Source organism: Aythya marila (assembly GCF_965140915.1).
Source record: "Aythya marila genome assembly, chromosome: 7".
Taxonomy (NCBI): domain Eukaryota; kingdom Metazoa; phylum Chordata; class Aves; order Anseriformes; family Anatidae; genus Aythya; species Aythya marila.
In genome coordinates, this window is record NC_139048.1 from 18497267 (window position 1) to 18521883 (window position 24617).

A 24617-nucleotide genomic window follows, 5' to 3' on the forward strand; every position below is an offset into this window, starting at 1 on the left:
TGAGGAGCTATTCAGCTTTCTTATAATGGATACTTTAGGTAAGATCAAATGTGAAAGTTTTCCTGCACAGAGGGGCATAATTCTGTAAGTGCCCCATTGTCTGGTTTTCAAAGCCTTTTAAAGAATGGAGAAAATTAAGATGCAGGGGGTTACCTATGTTACATTACACTTCACACCACAACCCGGGGCTGCTCCCTCTTTTCTTTTAGAGAAATAAATTGGCTCTAGTTTAACTAGAAGAGCCAAAGCCTCTCCTCCTGCCTGCATCTCTCCATGTGGCACAGCTTGGGCAGAGCCAAGCCACAGAAGAGCATCTTAATAACCCTGGCTCCTGAAAGGCTGCAGGAGGGAAGCTGCCCTTGCTCAGGCTACTGATTCACAGCATTATGAAGCGGGAGGACTTACACAGCTCGCACTTGTGCAGTCAGAGATGGCACTGGCCAGACTGGACTTCCAGTCTGATCCCAGGAGGCAACCCCTAAATGCCTGAGGCTTCAGGCTAGCCTACATTAGGAACAGCAGCAGCTCCTGTAGCTGCATGGTTTATTTCAGGATTCTGGAAATAAACAGAGGCACCACAAGGGAAATAAAAGTCCTCAAAGTAAAATTACTGGCCTGCTGTGCCTCTCCTTAGCAAGATGTCTTGTCTGGGCTGACCAGGGCTGACCACTGGAATGTGAACTGCCCAGCACTTCCACAGCAGATTTTTGCTGTTTGATGCATTTCCCTCTCCCAAGTGTAGCTGTCTTTGAACCTGACTACATTTTAATTCACAAAATATGGTGATCATTAGCTGCTCTCCCAGTGTGACAACCTGGCTCCTCCACAGTCCCAGGAGCGTAGGTCTACCTGCAGTGTCCATTTGTAATCCATAAACTGTACCAGTGTGAAGCCACATTTTCTTTCTTTCTTTTCTTTAACAGTGAAGCATTACCTGGTGAAATGCCCCCAGAACAGGTAGGAGATTACAATTCTCTTTACTATAACCCAAGGCACCAGTTCTGTTTTGGTTTTGCTGTGTATGCTGAAGATGAGTAATGTTTTCCAAAATGCCTGCATGAAGATAAAGAGTCCCAGGTCTGTGACTCATGGATGTGCTTGAAAGCCAACATCTGCCATGCATGACAGGGGAGATCCACCTGTGCTCTCTCGCTGTAGGTCCTGCTTCAGTGACAAGCCTTTTCTTGAGGCTCTGAATTGCTTTCTGGAGAATCCTGTTGGGTTTCCCAACACCTGTTACAGCTGGTAATGACATAAGCCATCCAACTACATAAAGCACACAATGTTACCCAATAATTCCTGCACCCAGAACCAGGAGTGAGGCTCAGAAGCATGTTTTTTTGGCCCACAGTCTAATCCTAGCTGAAGACTCCGAGTGATGGGAAAAACGCTACTTCTGCTGCAGTCATTAATCACTGTCCCTTTACATACCACTGACTGCCAGAAGTTTTTGATTGTGTGGTAGTATAAAGCTGATTTCCAGTGTATGAGCTTTTTGAGATACAAACTGTGCTGGAATGGCAGTAAAGGAAAGATGACAAAAGTACTTTACAAACAAAAAAGATTAAAGAGGGATGCCTCATAATGCAAAAGAACATCTGTTTCCCAGTTTTCAGTGACATAAAACATGTTTCTGGCCTTGTAGTTTAAATCCAGTATCGCTTGGTATCACAGATACTATTTCTCATAGTATCTTTTTAGCACCAATTCAGTGCCAAGTATAGCACTGAATTGGCACTGAATATAGCACTGAATATCCTAAACTAGTGTATTTTTTGGTGCATTTTCATGGGATAATCACTGTATTCATTCTAACCCACACTCGGATATAAGCGAAGTCAAAATAAAGCTACAGAGAGTTCAGGCGAGGTCAGTACAAACTGAAACTTTCATGTTATTCTTGAAAGATCTTTGTTTTGTGACCCTGACCAGCCATTGCACCACAACAAAAATTTACAGAGACAGCTCAGCAGTTTTCATTTTTCCCTGAATGTTTTTTCTTTTTCCTTCTTTATTAGCTACTAGGACAAACTTAGAACTAAGGAAAAAAAAAAAGTGGGGGAGGAAATCAAAGGAAATCAAGATTGTTAGAGAACACAAAGATAGGGGAAAAATGAGACATTGAAAAGATGAGAGTCAAAACTGGTGAGAAAATTGAACATGGCAGTCAGATAAAAAGACTCATTATACTATACAGAATATGCCTGTCTGGGCATACGTGATATGGTAGTGATACCACTGAAAATGCTAAACTTGGGAGCTGAATATCAGGGAGGAAACAAGCCAACATGATTTCTTCACTTTAAAATGGAATCTTAGGAAGTGAAAGAAGTGCATGACTCTATATGGATAAAAATTGTGGCTTAATGTATTTTAGTCTGGTAAGGTATGCTAGTGAAAACCCTGATCCTACAAATGCATGTCCGAAGTGCACTGACTTCAAGGCTTTAAAATAAGTACCTATGAATATGTTACCAGTATTATGCTTTCTGCTGTGTTTCACAATTACTACCTTTTATTTTCTACCCTCTACTCAAAACACAAACTATTAATTCCTTTGAACTCATTAGGACTATCTCTATACTTGAAGTTAAGCAGAATTGATATTAAACATGCTATGATCCACATCTGATGCAAACCATTTGTTTCCATTCTTGTGCTTCAAGGCATCACAAAATCTGAATGGCAAGTAAATCTTGTATTCTGGATTATCCAGATGTGCTACTGTTAATAGGTAAACCCACTGAAAGGCAGAAGATGCAATTGCATAAGCTGGCACCGGGCACTGGTCACTTCTAGCTGAATGCCAGCAGTGTGGCAGCAGTGCTATGGTCACACAATGACAGAATTTAGAAGCTTGGAGACAATTTGAAGTATTAGAGGATATGAGAGGTATGTGACAGCTTCATCCACCTACACTGCAAAACCCAAGAAACCCCATCAGTGTTGCCAGATCAAACCAGAATCTAAAAGGCTGGACCAGATCTCATTTGTGCACTTGGCACAAAGGCTGCATTTCAAACTATCTTCCTTTACCTGCCCCTAACAAGTATTTGTTAGCTTGTCTTGGAACTTAATTCAAAATGTTCAGGCCCCAAACCCGGTGCCTAAATGCCCATTAGGTCAATGTGATGAACAAATTTGCATGAGATTCTTGCCAGTCAAAATGGCTCAGCCTTGCTCAGCTCCAACTCCCTCAGTGACATTTCAAACAGAGCAGAATCAAGTTTCCAAATTACGTTAATAGTCTGGTGTCTGGGAACCGTCAGCAGTCCCACTGCAGTAATACCTAAGCATCTTAAAATATTTCATGTCTTGACATCATAATGATGTTTTTACTTAATTGGAAACTGAAGCACAAATTACTAAGTGATTTGCCCCGGGTCTCACAAAATGGCCTTGGTAGAAAAGAAAATGCCTGAGTAAAACAACATGAAACAAATGTTTGGGTTTTGGTTCACTGCTTGACCAACAACAAATAAAGGGGAAAATGAGTTAACCAAAACCTGTTTCTAAAAATAAATAACTAAATAAAAAGTACAGCCATTATGGGTTTTCCAAACCACTTAATTTTCTTTTCTGTGGGTTTCTTTCCTTTAAATATCTTCTTTTTTATTATCTGCCTTATTATTAGATCGTTTTGTCAGTTTTCAGATCCAGAAACCCACGGGAGATGTAGCTTTGAAAACAGGACTTTTTTTTTCTTTTTCCTGTCTTTTATTTGTTTGTTTTGGCCTGAACACTCCAGTCCTTTGGTGACTGCTTTTCTGGAGACAAATAATTTGAGGTGAAAAAAGCACTCACTTCACAAAGCTGCCTGTCCCAATGCCTTGGTCCCACACCACCACTCTAATGGTGTAGGAACAAGTTCTGCCAGACTGAACCAGAACCAGGCATCCAGCTCACCCCAGGTACCTTCTTACACAGCACCCCATTTGGAAAATACCAACACAGCTCCCAAGCGACTTGCACTTTTGTCACCTCAACCCACAGATCCTTGACAAGAGGGAATAGCTGACCTAGACAACCACAGGAAGAGTCCCACATCATTGACTCTGGTAAGGATAGTAATGCCCAAATTGTAGCACTTTGCCCGCTCTTGGGACTGTATGCTCCTGAAAGAGCAGCCACTACCTCCAGGGAAAATTGCCTTGGTTGACAGACACCTTACACAGGCTTCCTTTTCCCCAAACTCTTGTCTTTTTCTCGCTCTCTCAAAACTCATCAGATCGTTCAAGAAAGGCACAACGTGACACTGTTAGAATAGGAGCCAGGAGGCTGGAGGAGGAGCTGCAGATAAAAACGTAACTTTCTTCCTCAACCCAGAACAAGACAAGCTCACAAAGAGACAGTGTTTCAGAGCCAAGGAGTCATTTCTGAGCCTCCTTGTTTGGTTTGAGGAGCTCAGTTCAGAGACAGCAAGTACAGTTATTTTATCTCCCAGAATCAGTTAACCCTGTATGGGTCTGGCACTTGAAAGAAAAGCATAAGCCACAAATACAGTGTTCTGTAGCTTCACTTTTTCAGTGGCAAAGCAGTACAAAAAAAAAAATTCAATGAACTAACACTAAGCCTTTTCATATTTTGTACCTAAGTAACAATATCAGAACAATAATATCTTTAAGCTACATATCTGTCTTAATGACCAAAAACATTAAAAAAAAATCACCTCCCTTCCCTTTTCTCTGTCCTTTGCAGTTTGCTGTGTTTGAGTGATGGAGCTAGACAGGACAGTTTCATTTCCTGGTAGTTTTAAATGATTTAACATTATGATTTTAATATAGAAACAAATGGTTGTTGTGGGAGAGTTTCACAATTGTGCAGGCACACTTTAAAATCACTTTAATGCAACCCTCAGTTTACATAATTGATGTGATTTATTTATAAATCATGAAAATATTTTACCTCTTAAACACTTTTTTAAAAGTTTGGCTGCAAACCCATGTCTTCAGCTGAATACAAGGAACAGAATTTAGCATAATCAGCAAAACAGAGGTTTTTTTTAATCTACTCAAGTGTAAATTCAGAGTGATTTCACCAATGCTAGTGGCATTTGTTTGGATTTACAGCTGTGTAAAATGATAATGGCTCCTATTTTGCAATTCTTGTGTAGGCAATAGCTGAGACATCTTAACTTTCATTGAGACTTTGGCTCAATTTGAATATTTAATTCTATTAATAAAAAGAGAATGCTTCTTTATACAAAAGAACCTAGAGAGGAACAGCACCTTGGGACAAATGATTTAAAATTCAGAGAATTCAATGTCACCAGTGTTATTACCACAGAGCCCCCAGCTGGGTCCCACTACATGGTGCAGCTCCCCAAAATGATCCCCACAGCCACTCTGAGCCCTTCTCAGGGCCAGCCCATGTCAGGTGCACCCAACAACTACTGCTTGCTACTCCCCCCACATCATTTAACTGACCCCTATATGCTCTCCTCCCACCTCAGCTGTAAGATAAGATTCCTTTTGCTCCCAGTTAAGCCAATATATTTTTACTTCACGTTAGTTGCAAGCAAGGAGCACCTGCACAGTCAGCATAGCTGACTTGATGACAAGATCAAGTCTCTGCAACCTGACTGCATATCCGAGCCCCTAAATGTTCAGGGCAGGTTATACTGCTTCAGACTTGGGACATGCTAAGGGTAAAACAAAATGAATCAAAGCATAACAAAACAGTTGCTACAGGATGATGAGCTATAATAAGTCCAGATACAGAAGCCCTCTTTTAGGACCCTGTTTATAATAAACTGTTGTACTCTTCCCTCACATCTACCACTGCTTTCTCAGCATGGATGTACTGGAACATGCAAATTGCTGGAGTTATGAGATTGTAGCACATGTTACACACTGCACCCCCTGTAAAAAGCTGCCTTTTTCAGATATAGCTTTGTCAGCCATCTGAAGGACCAGCTACCTCAAGGCATGCTGCACACTCTCCTGTCCTGCTGACCACTCAGCCAGGATTAGCCCCTAAGATTTTGTTTTGCCATGGGCTGCCTGTGTGATCTTTTTCCAGCCCACCCATGGCCCTGGTCCTAGCCAACAAAAAGGTACAAGCACAGACTGGGGACAGCAGCAGGATCATGCATGTTTTTAAGAAATAGCTGCAATGAAATGAGTCCTGTGTAAACCCGGCTTTAAGGTCACTTCACTTTTTCTGTGTCAGGAAAGATCAGGCTCCTGAGTTTCTCAGCTAGGCTGCGTGATTGAAGAAATGCAGGACCCTGAGCATTTTCAGCCCCCTGTAACAGGTTTTTTAGCATAGCCCCAGGTCAAAATCCAAGTTGTTGGGCAGCGGCTCTCACAAGTGGAAGGTGATGTGTCTGCTTGCATGAACTCACTGGGACAAAGCATCTTTCCCTGCATTGCCCTCACCTGTCCCTCACACATGGGTCTCTGCGTTGCAGCTCAGGGGAGACCGTAACCAGCGTGACAAGCATGTCCCCTCTGCAGCCCAAGAAGGTAAAGAAGAAGAAAGAGAAAGTGGAGCAGCCGCCTGCCATCCCAGCAAAAGGTATGAAAACAGAGAGGCAGGAGTATTTCAAACCCCAGGCACAGCCATGGAGGGAAAGCAGTGCATGGGATATCAGGCTTTGGCACTCTGCACCCACCCCGCTTGTGGGCAATGCATCTGTGGGGGAAAACATGGCCAGTGCCTGCTGCTGGGACCAGGCCTGCATCCCCACAGCCTTAGGTATCACATCTAAAACAGAGGCCTCAGCTCCCTGTAACAGAGAGGAAGGCAGGACCTCTGCCACAACATTCACACTCATATTGAGGATCAGAGTTAGGCAAGATGAACTCTCACTTTGGGGATAAACTGATGAGGGAAGCCAGCACATCACACTCTTAAAAAATGGGGGTGCACTTCATAGATCAAGCAAGACAAGCAGATAAAGATCAACCCTTTGGGGATCTCATTTTCAAAGAGGGTTTGGGGTTACCTCTGGGGTCGGTCACACAAAGACTTGGGTGTGCTTTCTGAGCACTGCCACCAGTGCTAACCCAATGGCAGAGGGGAAGGAAAGGAGCTGAAAGTTTTCCATGCATTAGATCACAAGTGACCAGTCCTCAAGAGGTGTCTTTGGTCTCTGGCTTCTGCACAAAACAGCGTGATTTGTATATCAGATTCTTTAATCTTACGATTTTTTCCGATTCATAAGCCCTATGCTTCATTGTAAAGCAAGTTATCTGAAATACAGTTAAGCTTTTATAAAAGTGTAACTACATGTATTTATTTACTACTAATGCACATGCTAAAAATGACAGTGAATTATAATAATATGAAATGACTCCTTAATATTTATTTCCACAGCTCCAATAGCCAATAATTTTCCTAAGCCCAAGCTCTTGAAACCTCAAAGAAAATTGATCCTGGTAAGTAATTTTCAATGACATTTTCTTCATATTCTTCTTTCTCAATATAATTGCCGTAATGTTGCCAGAACTCCGGGTTCAGTAGCTATAAATTGGCATAAAAATTACACAACTTTTTTTTTTTTCTGTTTTTTTTTTTTTTTTTATAAAGTAATACTTCTTAAAGTGGTAAGTTGTCTTGGCCCTTTTCATTTAGAGCATTAGGTTACAGTGGATTATGTTTTCCAGCTTTCTTGCAGTCACTGTGTCTACAAATTTAGCCTGCTCTTAAACGAAACCTGCTATTGATTCTCACATGCTGCTGGGAGCTGGTGCTTTGGAAAAAAAACATCCGTTACTGGCAGAATCACAACCACACCGTCACACTGCTTTTGAGACATTTCAAGTCAAAAACAGGGCCCTGATTCTGCCCCACAGTGGTGTAAGTCAGCAACAGCTGAAGTTGCAGGAATGAATATATGCATAGAGCTTGTATGAAAGAAAAGAAAAGAAAAGAAAAACTTGGATGCAGTTTCTGTTGGATACGAGTTTTTGTTAAAAAACAAACCAAAACTCCAAGCCTGTGGGTATTTGCCAGACAGATCAGATAGATGGGCAGATGTTTCTCTGCTTTAGTAACAAAGCAGTACCTGGCCAAGACATCTGGGGTAACAGAGACTGTTTTATACCAACTAACCTCAGCTGCACTATAACGAGGCTGGCTTGCACGGCTCCCTGTGCAGTCAATAAGCAGAGGTGAGTCAGAGAGGAGCCTGACCAGATGCTCCTTGTTGCCTTTTGGGGGGATCTGCTCTCCGTTTGCTGGCAATGCAGAGCCCAGGGTGACTAACCCCCCTAACTTCAGCACCTGAGTGAAAGGCAGCTCTCTAAAGTTAGGTGGTGTGAATAACACAAATGCCTCTGTGATGGCTTCACTTTCAGATGAGGACTGGAATTGGGAACCTTCCCACCAATTGTTGGCAAATGTTCTCTGCTCTTTTAACATGGTAGAGCCCAGGGTACCTGGGAGCAGTGCCAGGTGGCTCCTGCTCAGCTTAAATCTTGCGTGACGCTGCTTCTCAGGCACACTGCCCACCTCTTCCCCCGGTCACAAAAGGGTTGTGCCTTGGTCAGCCTCCTTGTACTGGTAAGGCATCAGTAAAGGAAGAGGTAGAGTTTTAAAAGCCCATGAAAACAAAACCTGTGTTAGCCACTGTGTCCCAACACGTGGCTATTCCAGAGATCCGCTAACCTTCAGCCCTCCTAGGAAAAGCTCTCATCAGTTAAAGCACTCAGACTCTGCCTGCAGGTCAATAAAGCACATCAACACACACTGAACTTGAGGTAAATCTGTTTCCAGATGCTTTTTCTTTCTGGAATAAATCCAGGGATGGGGGCCACAAATAGCTATTTACTCTTGCCTTCCCACCATGGGACCCCAGACAAAGTTCAAGGTCTTTGGAGCAGAGCAGCAATAAACCCTTCTCAAACCCTGAAATCTGCTTTGTTTTCCCTAGTGTGACTGAGCACCTGTGTGCTGCCAGCAGACTCAGTGTTAGTGCCTTGCTGTCGGACTCGAGGCTGGCAGCTGCTTCCATGTGTGGCTCTTTTCCCTTTTACATGTTACCTCAGAGTGCTGATGAAAAGATATCGCAGCCTGCAGAAAACACACAATCTATGGATGAGAGTTAGCTTTTAGCTGAAAAATAATCCAGCAAATATTGTCCAAGGGATTTTCAAGACCCAAACTCACCTAGTGGTACTTAAAAGGCAGAAAACTAAACCCAAGGCAGTCCATAAGGCATATTCAGAAGCTGAGCAGGACACTCCCCAGAGCTGTTTCCCATTTGTGTTCCTCTTGCCTCTCTCTACAACCCATTTGTTTAAACCGTCATGTTTTACTATTCTCAGGGAAAAAAAAAAATCTTTTCTCTTTTTAAATTCTCTTTTAGTGAGAAACCTAAACTAACTGAAGTTAAAAAAAAAGTTTCAACAAAGATATGAAATGGTAATAATTACAGAATTCATATTCATCAAAATGGAACATTTTGTTGGTTTCAGCACACGTCTCCTGATTTTCTTAATTCACAAAAAATTCTCAGATTTAAAATTTTCAATCTGCTTTGGGGCAAGAAAAAATGTTATCGCCACCCTGCCAAATTTCTGCAGGGTAAGAGATTTTTTCCTTTCAACTGCAATTATTTTAGAGTTGTTGTCTGCACTAGTTTTTGTTTTCACAGATGGCACATAGTTGCTAGGTAATAGCCCTTGGAAAGCCAGACTCAAATTGCTGAGTATCTGGACTTCTTCTGCAGCTTCCCATTGCAATCAAAAGAAGATACCACACTAGGAGAATATTCTAGAAAGCCTAAGCAAACAAGCTTGAGTATAAGGGAACATTACAAAATAATTCCAGTGTTTGGGGAAAATTTTTGTAATAACCTAAATACCAGCAAAATTATTTCCAGAGGACATGTGCTTCTGGTTTCTTGAAAGATGTTTATAATAAGCTAGAGAATTTCTTTTGTTGTTAACATGCTAGAGTGGATTGCAGTATAATTTTACAAGAATACAATAACCTGGGTAAAATATGGACATAATCTCAATGAAAATTAAAAAAAAAAAAAAGTGAAAGCCTAATATCATGTTCAATTGCACAGCCTTGAGTAAAGTCTTTTAAAAACTCTGCTTATGTCATATTGCTTTTGCTTTAGCCAGAACAAGAATTCTATGCTCCCCTTGTTGCAAAAATATTCCCCATCAGTGTCATTCTCTATTAGCATCAATGAGAAATGTGTACAGATCAAAGGAAATAGAGATGCTGAAATGCAAAAAGGGATGGTTTTTATAGCATGTAAGAAGCACAGAGAGTCATTAGGAAGACGAAAATTCTAGGGGCCCACAAATCTGTCTCTCTAAGGGCTGTTCCACTACAGCCTTAAGTACTTAGCCCTTTGAATTGGTAGAGACAAATCTTATACTTCCTCAAACGAATTTTCTGGTAAGCCTTTCATTGCCTCCTAGAGATTCGTTGTCATAGTCCAAGAGTTTCAGGTGCAGAACATCTAAATGAATAGGTTTCAGTGTCTTCATGAAGGTTTGCATCACCAAACTTTTAGAAGACCTTGCGTGGAGCTAGTGGAAAGAATTTGATTCCAAGTTAGACCAAATTCTGCAATCTTTACGTATGCAAAATTTTTGTTGACTTCATCATCTTCACATTAAACTTTAAGGGAAAGACTACCTGCAAAGATAAGGCAGGATACAGGGAATCTTCTTGATTCTGCCACTGACTTATGCAGTCTCTGCCAAGTCAGATAATCATTCCACTTTGAAATCAGATAAATGCATCCCATATTATAAATGATACCCTTGGGTCTAGTTCTTTGAATGTGTTGTAAACGTAAGGGACACAGTATGTTGGATTTGCCTTCTGCAGCTCTTGCATTGACAAATCTCTTTACCAGAGTGTATCTGGCTTCTCCTATTACGCAGCACAGAATATGCATTGGTCCTGTATGACTTCTGGAGCAGTGGTCTCTTTTCCAGAGACCATATTGGAGCTAATTCTGAGAAGCATCCCACTACCCACAGATAATGCAGCACAGACAGCATTGTTTGTTTCAGCATGGATTGGATCACTGGAGACATGATTGCTGAGATTTTCTTTTGATGATGATTATGTAAAAGCTACTTGAGAAGCAGGAAGGGCTTATGGTTATCTAAGATTGAGGGAAACTTCTAGAAGTCATTTTGGTGACAGCTCAAAGATCTGGATTCCCAGTTTTTACAGATGTATCAGAAATGGAACACTCTGACTTTTTCTTTTCTCTCTCTCTTTCTCTCTTCCCCACCCACCCCAGCTTCGAAAAATCCCATCCTTATTTGTCATTATAGGCTAAGTGCTGACAATGTGCTGAGTGCCAGCCAGTGCATGTCAGGACAGTCCCTGCACTGGAAGTGCTTACTCAGCAGAAAAGTGTGTGAAAGCCTGGGATCTGCAAGCATTCAACCAAAGCACAGCTGTCCTGCTTCTGCTGTGTCTTTGAGGCAGAAGGGTGTTGTTTTTAGCAGGAACTTGATGGGTGTTTAACACTTTTGGAACTAAGAAAGATATGATTTGGTCTCTTCTGCATGAATTCAGCAAAATTAAGCTTAGTTCACATTTAGCTCATTGTTCTACATCAGTGTATACTCCCAAATCAAGCAATGAAGAAAGGTGCTCCTAGAGCTGCCCAGAAGCTGAAGTTTCCTTCATCTGAAAAATCATTTTGACTTTTAGGTTTCAGGAGTACAAATAAGCAATCAGACCCACTGTGTATCAGAACCAGTGACTTGGAGACCCTTTGAGGAAGGGTCTGGATGTGCAAGCGAATGATCTCTTTTTCATCTTACAATTAAGTACTACATCATTCAAGCCAGTCTTATACCTATTCACCAAGCTCGCTAGGAAAGGTTTTCTAATCAGCTTTTTGCATGACTAGTAGAATTCCTGAATAGTCTTAACATGCAGGTACCATTGGCCCTTTCCTTAAGAAAAACAAAGAAAGTGAAATACTATTCAGTAACCTCATATATTTCACTTCTGAGAACAATCAGGTCTCCTTTTCGCCTGCATGATTTTAAATTAAAAGCTATGCCACCCTCTGTTAGAAGAGTTGTTCTCTCCACAATATGTAACAATCTGTGATTTAAGTTCTCAATTTCTCAAGGCATTATTGATCTCCACAGACTTCAAATAACATTGTACATATGATATGCAAGGAAGAACTGAACTTTTTTTTTCTCGACTCCCTATGATTCTTGAATATTTTCATCCAGTCCACATAATTCTTTTCTCTGTCAGATAAATAATCATTTTTTATCAGTCTTTCATTAGGATGTGAGAAGTCCATAGGAACGTTTCTTCATGAATATCATTTACACATTCAAGTTGAAACTTAGAATACAATATATTCAAAACTTCTGAGTTATGCCTGCTTTCACATTCAGATCCTGCATTTCTATCTTCAGCCCCAAGAAGGAACATTTTGTGTAAATACAGAAAAGCTCTTGCTTGAATTGTGCCAAGAATTGTGTATTTACAAAGTCCCACAGCAGATGATTTTTGTGCAATAACACCTTTGGAGTAAAAAATGTGTCTCACTAGAAAACTAAAGTCCTTGAACCCTTCTGAAGGATAAAGAGAAATAATCCTGATTTCCAGCAATGTTGGTTTGGTTCAGAATCTAGTAGTAATTCTGCAGCTGTAAAAGGAATAAAGCATTAGCAAAGGGACTATTCTGCAGAAGCTGTTAAAACAGGCTGGACAAACTTCTGCCAGGTACATTTAATTCTGTTAATGAAGAAAGACGGACTGACTAACTCCGTATAAACACTACCAGCCATTTATGGGATTCTGTTTCTTTAAAATAAAATGATTCAATGGGACTTAGTGAATCACCTTTGTCTTTGTCCCCAACGTTGTTATCGTAACTTCTGTGGGATTTAGAAGCAAAATTTAGATGCAGTGCTGAAAGAGGGTTCACAAATTGACATAGACATTGTTTCCAGTGGTGAAGCCTCTTCTGGGTATTAAAAACCAGACATCTCAGTGGAAAGAAAATGTCCTTTTTTTTTTTTTTTAACTGATAGTGCCACCAAAAATCATACTTCATACTCCACGATTTTCCAATGTCATATTTCTCAGCCTTGGCACAGAGAGCACAATGGCTCTCTTGATATTCCAGAGCTCTTACTAGCCAGCAGTTGCATTTCTGAGGAATAATTCATTTTGCAGATCTAGCTTTGTTTTTTTGCAAAAGTCTGCAGAAGTCATTTTGAAGTCCCTCTCTTCCAAAGCTAGCCCCTGTTCCTTAGGCAGCACACAGTTCTCTCCCATCTGGACATTCACACAGAGAGCATCAATGGCCTCCCCCATGCCTGAGCCCACCCCCTTGGGCCTGCAGAGTGCTGCCTGGGCACGGTCTGATTCTCTGTGCTCAGGCAGTGACACAGGGTGCTCCTGAGCTGTGCCATAGGGACAGTATCAGTGCTTTCCCTGGGGAGCTCTATACACAGCATGAATGCAAAACACAGAGTCTCTCAAATATGAAACGGAAAAGGTCCAAACTCTGATTTGGGATTATGCAAAAGAAAGGGAGAGGAAAAATGGTAGTTGCAGCAAGCTGTTGCTAAGAGAGACCTATGTTGTGTCACTGCACAGGGCTGTGGTGTAACCTGAAGAAAAGCAATTGTGCTGGAGACTTCATCAAACAAACCTCACTACCACCTCTTGAATCCATACCTTTCCAGCATGCACCCAACAGCAGTGTGGCTAGCCCATAGGTGACAATTTCCCCTGTACTGGCACTCAGAGCAGCAAACATGCCTAATTGGCAAAGTTTGATCTAATCCATTCACCCACAAGCACAGGACCTGGCAGTGAGGGTAGGGTTTCATTTTTCATGTTTCTGCAGGAATTCTGAGTTACTGAATTGTTAAACTCTTGACTGGAACTTTCTTGAAACATGCCTGTTAAACCCCGAAAATTTAAAAGTGACAAGTCAATTTGGTCTATAAGCGTAATTTTCTTACTCTCATCCATAATTAAAGTCATTCTGCATCATATCCCAAACACCTCCATCACATACAATCATATAGACACTGAATTCCAAGGCAAATATCTGCAGCAGTAGTCAATTAAGTATTTAAGACTGAAGTGAATAGGCAAGCGAGCCCTTGTCTGCTTAATTTTGATGGTAAGCTAGAATCAGGGGATTATTATTTATTTTTTTAAATTAGAAACTCACATTCATTTTGTCATTTTCACAATAACTGTTGAGGTCATGGAAGAGCAAGACTACACCAATCCATGAGTGAAAGCTGGCAGCAGTTGTTTTTCCAGACAAGTTAAAATTATGAGGTTATTATTTGCTTGTTTTATCTATAGCTATTTACAAATTTGGATAAAAGTGGTTTTAGTTAAAACTTCAAAACTTTCAGTCTGACAGTTCTCACAGTAAACATCCTTGATGCTGCCAAGAAACAACCCAGCAAAGCCAAGAAAGAGCAAAATTGACATTCCTGGTAATTATGACATAAAAATCAGAGTAATTTTCATTAAAATCCCAACCCTTCCAGGTCTTTTCTAACACATTTATACACTGGACAAGCCCAATAAAAACAAAACTGAGTATACACACACTTAAGTTTCTTTTAGATATTCACGTGATAGACTTTGCAGATTGTTTTTGAGAAAATGTTCCTATAACTGAATTATTTCACATAGTTGCCCAAGGGAAGCCCTGTGACTGGAATAAACTAAAATTAAACTGGAAGAGATCTGGAAGAAGAATCATTTTGCATTTGCCAGAAGATACACTGGAAAATGATGACTCTTTCTAATTTGTATTTCTTCAAAGGGTATGATCCCAAGACAAGATGAAAACAGATGCACATGATAAAAGTCTACATCTAGAAATGTCACTTTGGAAAATAACTCTATTTGAAGAAATCATTTCAATATAATTTAAGAACAATGATGTAATTTTTCAGGAAAGGACACTGAAAGGACATAGAAATCCCAATGACCCCCTAGATGAAGAGCCGGGATGGAAAGAAAGAGGCGAACAGCCAGTCATTTGCTGTCTCTTCCTCTTCTGTCCTAGTATCAGTCCCACCTGTAAGATCAGTTATTAAAGTCACCCTGTTGTTCTAAAAAGGAGGTGGTGGCAGGATTCCAGGCTGACATTGCCAAAATGGTATCCAATCCAAATGAGAGATGAAATCATAGAATTAGTTTTCTTTCCCTGCCTGTTCAAAAAAAATTGGTTTTGGACAAACAAACTATCAAAATTAAATTAAACATATGGTTGATAAATGAAGTACAGAAAAGTGCATGAAAAAACAAGCCTGGCTACCATACGTACTTTATAGTACTGTTGGCTTCCATGCACTGTTATTACACATCCTTCGCTGAAAACTGTATACCCTTCACAATTTTGAACCTCCTGTGTGTTTCCTCATATTTTCAATCAAATTATTACATACTAGAAATATGCATAAGGGAAATTATTCTACACATTTTATGGTGTGCTGTTGCTTGTAGCAGTAATTGAAGTACCTTTTCCACTTATGAAAGTACTAATTTTATTTGGTTTTATTGCTTTTCTAGATGCAATTATTTATTTAGTGTGTTTTGGTTTTATTAAATTATGTTTACTATAGGAACATCATAAAAATGTATGAAAACAACACATCAGCCACTACTGCCCAATGACCTGTTTTGGGGAATCTAGTGTTATTTTTCATATCCAAACATAAATAGAATAAAGTAAGAATAAAGAGATAATCTACACTGGAAAACAATGCAATTTTGAGTTAACACAATAAAACACCTGGCCAATATGATTTCATAAATCTTAGTTCTAAAATTTACATGAGCTGGGCGTTGAGGTGGCTATTTTAGGACATGTGACATTTTCTAAATGGAAGCATAATATGAAATGCAATTAAACAGCAAAGAGGAAAGCATATACAGATTTAGCATGCCCTGAGCAACTGATTTCTACGGAACAATGAAAATAGTTCTACTTCAAAAGGTGTACTGGGTCAGTCCTAGAAGATGTGGAGTTTTACTTTGGCAGTAATCAATAGCTTGTTTGGAAAGTTTTATCAGATATGTTTTTAAGATGCTTTTTTTGTGCATCATATCATTATGTTCAGGGGCTGAGATGACTCCCACTAAAGTCAGTAGCAAAACTCCTATTACCTTCAAATAGAGGCTAGATCTGCTATCCCACACTGAGAATAAAATCTTCAGTATTTGCTGGTTTTATTGCAATATCCAGCATCAACTTAGTTTCTGCATTTAGCTGGCATACTGGAAAAACAGGTAGATATAGCTTTGAAGTCTTAAAAGTAATCTTTAACATATCAAAAAAAGGCAAAAACAAATGCCTAGATACTTTCAGGCTATAAAGAAGAGAGATGTTAAAAAATAATTAATCAGAGCAGCTGACAGATTTTCTCTAACTTTTTTTTTTTTTTTTTTAACTCAAAGCCAGGATAGTATGGATGTCTTTCTAAATGTGATTTAGTTCACTCCCATTATGTGAACAAAGAAATGTGACTTTCTTTCTGTGTTGTGTATGAGATCAGGTAGCAGTCTACAGGAAGTCTTTTTACATCATAACAGCAGAAAAATCCACAAAAACAGGAAGTTTTGTGTGGTTAACAGTGGAGCATTTAGTAGTGAATGAGGACCAGAAGCTGAGATCAAATAGGACTACCCATGCAAGGTGGGGAAGACAATGTGAAGAATTCAATGCATAGATTACAGTCCTGCAGACACAGAGCCCTGCAGATGGTCTTTACTCACATGTACAATCAGCTGACTTCAGCGATACTCCTTGCAGGAGCAGCTGCACAAAGTATTTCAGGATCAGATCTACAGAGAAGAAATAAGATTAAATTCATGCTGGAAAACTGTAAGATGATCCACCCAGAGGGAAACAATCTGAAATGTAGAGAGCGAGCAACTGTCAAAGCAAAATGAAAGGATTCCAGAAAAGTGCAAAAGACAGGAAGCAGGGGAGCACAGGGACTGATTTCAGAGGATATTAGATGTTTATCTTTTTAGCCAGAAGACAATACAATAATTATTCAAGCAGATTTCAAGGAAACAGGAATCATTTATGTTAAATCAGAAAGGAATAAATAGCAGTAAATAAAACCTAAGGAAACTTGCCACTGGAAAATACTTTTTTTTTCTTTTTTTTTTTTTTCTTTTTTTTTTTTTTTTTTTTCCCACTATAATGCTTAAATACCATATGGAAACCCTGGTTTATAAACTTTGAGTTAGTTTTCAATTTACAACTGAGAAAACCTTTCTTGGTCTTAGAAATGCAAACTTTTCTATAAGGTAGAAATTTGTGACTGCAACAGACTGCATGGCTGGTATTTTTGTATCAGCCAAAATATATATTTTTAAATAGTCCATTTTAGTCTTAAACTTGAGGACAACAGAGCCACAGCAATTTACAAAAGTGGAGAAATCCTACTGGAATGACAGTAACAACTCAAACAACTTTTTTGCCACCTTATGCAGAACATTAACACACTTTTTCTGTTAAGAAACATAGTGAGAGGTACTGTGACTGTCAGTGATTAAAGATGTAACTGGGAAGCAAATCTGGCACATATATTTCAAATTGTGGAATTTGTGAATAGCTAAAATTAAATTGGGAAATATAAGATAAAAGTGACCAAGCATGTTGCTAATATACATATTTCAAATGTGCACTATTTGAACTGTCAAATTAAAGCGATCTATGTTTAAGAAACAAGGAGAAATTGGATGTGAAGCTAAAAATCCTATCTCCTATTTCCTTAAAAAATGTTTCCTTTTAAAAAATTATTTTTATTTCATCATATCTGAACTAACTGGCGCAGAGTAAGCTTATTAACAGCAGAGTAGAACTAGCATTTGTGAGAGAAGAAACACACCCCATTCTATAGAATATTTGAAGTGACTTTTACATTTAACGATAATGACATTATAACTGTAATTTGTTGTTTGTTTCCTAGCCAAAAATTGCAGAGGAGAATTTAACATACGCTGAACTTGAACTTATGAAGCCAATTCAGGAAGCCAAAGGCATTCCCAGTACAACAGTCTACGCACAGATACTGTTTGAGGAGAACAAGCTGTAGCAGTTCATGCCTGTATAAATGTCCTTTGTCTGTGTTCTATTTAATTCTTGCTGTGCTGTTTATTTATAAAGATCATACAAATGTCCATATTTTTTTATTGCTGTTCATGTGCTTCTATAATTCTATGAGTCTTTTATACAAAATGTAGTTGAAAGCAATCATAGAAAAAGCAGCTGGTCTACAAGTGACATCCAGAGACACCCCACCCCTGTAGTGTTTGCCCCTCCCCTTCCCCAACTAAAAGGATACTAAGTTCCACCTGGGTCATTTTCAATGCTAATCATTATTCTTTCTTTGACACTAATGCAACAAGTCCAGCTGCAAACATGGACATCTGAGCAAGCCGCGGAAATACTAGTGGCAGGATCCATGCACATTAGCCTGCTTCTCAAGATGAGGACCATTCACCAGGAAATTCAACCAACTGCTGCTGTTTATCCCATCAAAAAATAATAATTCAGTAAATCTAACACTTGTTTTTCCACAGTAAAAGGAAAGCTAGAATTACATTTTCTGCCTTCTACCCTCCCCCCCCCAAAAAAAAAAAAAAAAAAAAAAAAGTATGGTTTCTATATTTTCTTTCTGAATGACATTGCATCTTACATTACCTTTAGTGAAGCCCTACTTCAGTGCTTAAAATCAAACACTTCAAAATAATCCAATGGAAACATTCCTAGTTAAACCATATCAATTTGAGGAATAATATTTATAGTTTGGGAACATTTTCCAGGGTTTTATGTTTTTTTTAGTTCTGCTTTTACATACAACTGGCCATTATGCCCATTGTTCAGAAAAGTCCACTACTGTATGTTTATAGCCATTATTTTAATTAATACCATTCTTTTTGTATTAATATTTTATATGTTCTTGTTTATGCTTCATATCTAATTCCCCATAATAATAGTTAATTGATGTAAATAAATTACCTTTTTTGCTGAGATAAGTTCTCTCAGTCTTTATAGGATTTATTGCTTGCTAGAGAATGATATGAAGACATGTTTTCATCTCATACTTGACATAAAGACAATCCAAGGAGATGGTAATTGACTTTTTCATTCTGCAGAAAATCCCAAGATTTTAAAAAGTTTTCCATTTGTGACTGACTTCAGATGACAACAGAATCCTGAAAGGCAACAGACCATCCGAGTGAAAGGAGGGTCATATTGTTGGAGAAAGTAAAACATCATCCTGTCCCTTGAAATTAATTGTACAACTTTAAGTTTAAAAGCAACTCACTTGAAAGAATACGGAGAAGAAAGTTTCACCAAGTGTAACAGGCTTTAATGGGAGAAACGTAGAATGAGTTGGGTTTAGCTCCTTTTAGCAGGAAACACAAGACAGAATTCACTCTGGCCCACCTCCCTCTGGCTATAGCAGAACAGCAGCAGAGCTATATGTGGTCCACTGCTCTTTTACGATAGGAGCTCCCATGAAGACTCTTAATACTATATTTAGTAACAACTGGAGTCTGCTGAGTCACAAAATTTTGGTTACTCCTTCTGTTGTCATTGGTAAAACATGGCCCAGTGCTGAAATTTTAACAAATACAGCTCTATTAGCTTCACACCGACTTAGTGTCAGACTGTTAAATGTTAATGTACTGCACCCTATAGCTTTAAACAGAATTAGAGATGTTTACAGCTTTGGTTAAATGCACCTTGTTCCTCCACATTAAATTTTATTGCCAGAATCCTCCATCAGCAAATAGGAGTAAATCATATTAGTGTCGCAGGCTGTGTGGGGGTTGATTCTGCAGCCCAGGGAAGGGGTGTTTTATCACTCTTTATTACAACTTTCTAATTGGTAGGTGTGGCAGGAATGCTATATCTGTAATTACAAGCAAATTATTTCGTTTAGAATAACTGTAACTTAATTGTGGGGTTCTCTTCATTAAGAAGTTCAATCAACTTGTGTCCTTAGCTAGGGTTTGGCCATAGCAGGACTAAACCGGCTGAGGTCTTATTTCTTATTTGATATGTAGAACAAGTTTTTTTTTTGTTTGTTTGTTTTTTGTTTTTTGTTTTTTTTTTGTGTGTGTGTGTGTGTTTGTTTGTTTTAGGACTTCTCCAAAACACCTCTGGTGAGCAATACTAGATTGCAAAGATCATTTGGGGCTTCAGTCTAACTTGTCAGGGTGAAAACATAAGAAATCCTAAATTCTAGCAGATAACAATTGCTCTTTGGACTTTCTTGCACATCTGAAATATTCTTATTTGGCATGCTTTGTTCAACACTTAGTATGTCTCAATTTTATTTACCTTGGTTGTGAGGTAAAGCAGATAGAAAGACTGCATGTCAGTTGAAGAACTGAAGACACCGAGTTTGGCTTTCTTCATATAAAGAACAAACGATTCCTGACACTACTTTTCTTGAAATGAGTAACCAAATTATTCCAGAGGAAATGCTGGAAATTCAGGCAATGGGTAGGTCAGGTTCTGAGCTTGCTTCTAAATCCCATTTGGAGCATAAGCCACAAAGGAAAAAGCCTGCTGAAACACCTGCACAAAACATGCCATAGCTCCAAAACAACCCTTCTCTCTTGCTACCTCATCTCCTTTCAGTGAATTTGGTAGTTATTGCATACTCCAGTATTTCTGCTAAGAGGCTAAATTTTGAAGCAACATGCTCTGACTGAGTAACAGTAGGTAGGCCAAGAGTCCTGCCGCCATTTTATGTTAACTCTGCCGTTCCTTACCAGCATTGCAGGGAAGTTTGCAAAATCCTCAGAGGCTTTTCAGTCTTTGACTGCCCCAGTCAGAAATGAAGCCCTTGTAAAGCCTCCAGCTGGTATCTGCTCGGGTTTTCATTTCAGTAGCTAGCAAATAGTCACTGCAGTCACATTTCTCCCTGTTGCGCAGAGCCTGGGACTCTCCTGCACCTACCACCAGGGAAGTTGGAGGTCATGTGCATGCTCAGCTGGGTTCTGGGCCTGTTTAGAGAAAAACCCTGGGGAAAGGCACTTCTCACCTCCCTGCATGCCTGCTCTGTGTGGCCCTCTTGAACACAAGCTGTTGAGTTCAACTCAAAGTTTCCTTCTTGGATTTTGTTTGAGTTGTTAAGTTAAAATCAAACAGTAATATTTCGCAATAAAGAAGTGAATGAGAACACAACAGCACATCATGGCTCTGTACATTGAGAATCCCCCATGAGAAGACCACCTTTGGGGGCTTTTGCCTTCCTCTGAATGGCATTTGGGCACAGTTGACAGCAGATGCAGTACATAGCTCCAAATTTTTCCTTGAGAAATTAAACATTGATACTTTTGGATTATCCTCAGGAAAAATAAGGCCTCCAGGAAATTCTCTGGCTGCTAACTGGTTTCTTTTGACACTGGAGGGAAGCACAGCACAAGAACCAGGACACCACAGGGGGTGGGAAAAGAAAAAAAAAAAATGGAATGGGCAACAGATATCAGTTTCAAACATGGTAACGGGCCATGCGTCCTCCCCCTACCATAAAAAGCAGACAAGCAGTAGGAAATGGTGAACACTGCTCAGAGGTACTATAACACTTCCTCCACCTGCAATTCTGCTCTCTGTGTGTAGGAACTAGAAGGGAAATTGGACAGCACTGTCTGTGAAGAGGTTTTTCAGGCAGTCAGTTAAGCAGCTTTACAATCATTGTTCCACTGTACTAGTCCCATGGTAGAGAGGCAAATGGAGAATCCTGGCCTAAGTACTCAGAGCAGAGAGGATCAACAAAGTTGCTAGCCAGCTGTTATTATTCTATAAGGCAACTCTATTCCTTAAATAGTCCTGCCTTGCAATGGCACTCCACTGTCTCTGGAACATGTGCCCTTCAAGTCCCCCAGGGAAAAACATAGCTACACACATTTCTACCTCTGCTTCCTCCTTGCTTGTTCTCAAAGAGCAGAGAATAGAAGAGCTGTGTCGTGCCAGGAAACTAGCTGAAAAGCCAAAATGAGTAAATCACTGTGCACATGACAACAGCAAATGGCAAAGGCCACTTCTATGTATCACTATAAAAAATAACATTAATTGGGATGCTTTGCAATTTCCTGTACAACCCATAATTAGGTTATATAAGAAACTAGCAGTGTCTAAGTGCTATAAATGTCTAAATTAAGTTATTTTGAAAGTGCCCAGCACTTTGACATTTGAGAGTTCGGAGTAATTGGGGTATTGAAATAAAATTGCTTCTGTTATTTAAAAGGTCATTATCTTCTTCGAGTAGATATATGAGGACTATTTTCCACTCTACTGAGCCGTTCTATTTGGTACAATTAGACCTGCTTGAGTAGATTTCTAGTGGGCCTCCTCCCACTTATCATAGTCCCAGCATTGCCACAGGGAAGGGCCTGTAAATATACAGCCCAAACACACAGTACATATTCAGCTCATAATCAGACTCTGAAGAGTCAAAAGCTGCCCAGAGTCTCACACCCACCATGAAAAACACATGATAGTAAATCCCGTAAGGCAGCAATTGAGTCCTTACAGAACCAAAGTCAACAAAAACTGGGTTACAGGCAGAGGGCAGTTTGCTAGGTAAACAAAGCCTTTGGAGCAAATAAGGATTTAACCTTCCAAACAAATTAACTTGTAGGGTGGCAGCAGCTCTAGTTATTTCAACAACACTACTGGCATCCCTTGTTTAAAACATGCATGGTTCCACTGTTGCAATAGATAGCACTTTTGCTTGCTTACCAGATCTGGTGCTCTGCAACTGTGACATCCAAAGATGTCACCGTAAATTACTACATTTTGTATTTTACTTTGGTTAGTCCTATAGTGCAAGTAAATTAAGTGTGTCTGTCTCAACACAGACACTGGCAGAAATTTAACTTACTACTATTTTTCCACTGGAGGCCTCCACAGTCAGGAGACCACAGGGAATGGACTGAACACACAAGTGTCTACAGAGCACTCTCACTGCTCATTCCAACAGTTTAATCCCTGTGCTCACTCCCATCCCACAAAAACTGGAGTGGCTAGGGAAGCATAATTCCTCCATGTCCCACCTGGCCAGGCAACAGATGTAGGAGGAAGAAACACAGTCCTTAAAGCCTTCTGTCCAAACGGAACAAGGAGACAATTTCTGACATGAAACAAGGTTAACTTCCAACATTCCTGTTGCATTCATCCAGAGATGGCTGTGTAAATGCTCACAATTTGCTCAGTATTCATTGCAGCAAATACTACCAATGGTTACCAAGATCCTGATGTACTCCTGAAGCCTACTTGGTTCTGGATAATAGGTTCCCATAAGACATTAGCATATTGCTGGTAATGATTTTAGCTCGTAAGGCTCTCAGATACTTCCCTTGTGACAGCAATATGAGATCCTGAGTAAGATGATCTGCTTACCAGTTTCCCCTTGTAACAAGCTCTGAGATCCATGCATGAAAAGGACCTGGAAGCACTAGCACGTGGTGACAGTCATGGGGAACTTTCTGTTGTAGTTACAGATTAGTTTGCATGGATTTTTCAAAAAAAGGTTTGAGCAATTTCTTTTTATATGAGCAGACAAAGGCCTTGCAGTGCGTAGGCAGCTCTGCAAATATTGCTTCACTAGTGTTTATTAGTCAATAGAAAGCAACAGAAATCAGACAGTATTTAATGCTCACTGTAGCATTTGTAAGACTTCTGTTGCAAAACAAGGAAACCTCATGGTCTGTGCAATAAGTGTGATTAAGGCATTTTAGGGTTTATTGTCCCCAATTAAATTGTTTTTTAAAGTCACATAAAAGTTGTGCTGTTCCGTATTTCTCTTCTTGGCTTCCCTATGGGGCAGAGTTAAAACTCTGCCTTAATTAATGCCTTAATTCTGTACTTCTTATCCTAATGGCATTGGATTTCTTTCAAGGGTAATTCTCACCCTGAACTACTTACCCCCTGCAAAAGCTGCTTCCGAGATAATTACAACACTCTGGTGATGCTTGCATTGTGCCACTTATGGTAGTGATGGAGTTACGCTGAAAGCATTTGCTGTGAAATTGCTCTACCTGCTAAATTTTCAAGCATATTCTAGATCTGCCTCCCCTATATCTCATGCAGCCATTAGAGAATAAGTATCATATCATAAGACAGAAAGCAGGCCTTGTCTGCATGTCATTGAAAGCTATCTCCACACGCAGGGCTGACAGACTTTAATGTACATTCATCATCTACCAAATACACAGGAGCCCAGCACAAATATAAAAGAAGGTGTTTGCAGAAGGATAGGTTTCAGACAATCGTTCAACTGTATATTAGAAATTTCTAACTATTACTTCATGTCATATGCCTGCAGGAAAATGATCAGGTGACATTGTACCACTGTCACACAGACGCTGGCTACATCAAAGCTAGGAAATGACTGTGGTATGTGTGCCTCAGCTCTGCCAAGCAAGGAGTGGTGTTTTTGGTACCCGCAGCATGCATTTCTTTCCATGACTTATGACTGGAAAAAGTCCTCTGGAGATAGAGGAAAAACAAAGAATTTCTCAATAAATTGGAAGATACCAACAGCCTCATGAGATGATGGCCCAGAACCTATACTCCAAAATTCAGAGTTTTTTTCAGCAGACTAAATTTCTGAAGAGTGCAGCAGCAGAGAAGA

At 39.7% G+C, this 24617-nt stretch overlaps 1 protein-coding gene across 2 annotated transcripts in view; it reads left to right on the forward strand.

The window, feature by feature from the left end:
- Positions 1–24617, forward strand: part of VSTM4 (V-set and transmembrane domain containing 4) — a 79765-nt gene that overhangs the window by 15793 nt on the left and 39355 nt on the right. Inside the window, exons 5-8 of one of the 2 annotated variants that reach the window (XM_082765211.1) lie at positions 924–957; positions 6413–6519; positions 7321–7382; positions 17931–18807. In XM_082765211.1, coding sequence (XP_082621337.1) covers positions 924–957; positions 6413–6519; positions 7321–7382; positions 17931–18056 — 329 coding nt within the window. In that variant the 3' untranslated portion in view covers positions 18057–18807. Of the gene's footprint in view, positions 1–923; positions 958–6412; positions 6520–7320; positions 7383–17930; positions 18808–24617 lie in introns of those variants that run through there. The other variant, XM_082765210.1, reaches the window with a different exon arrangement.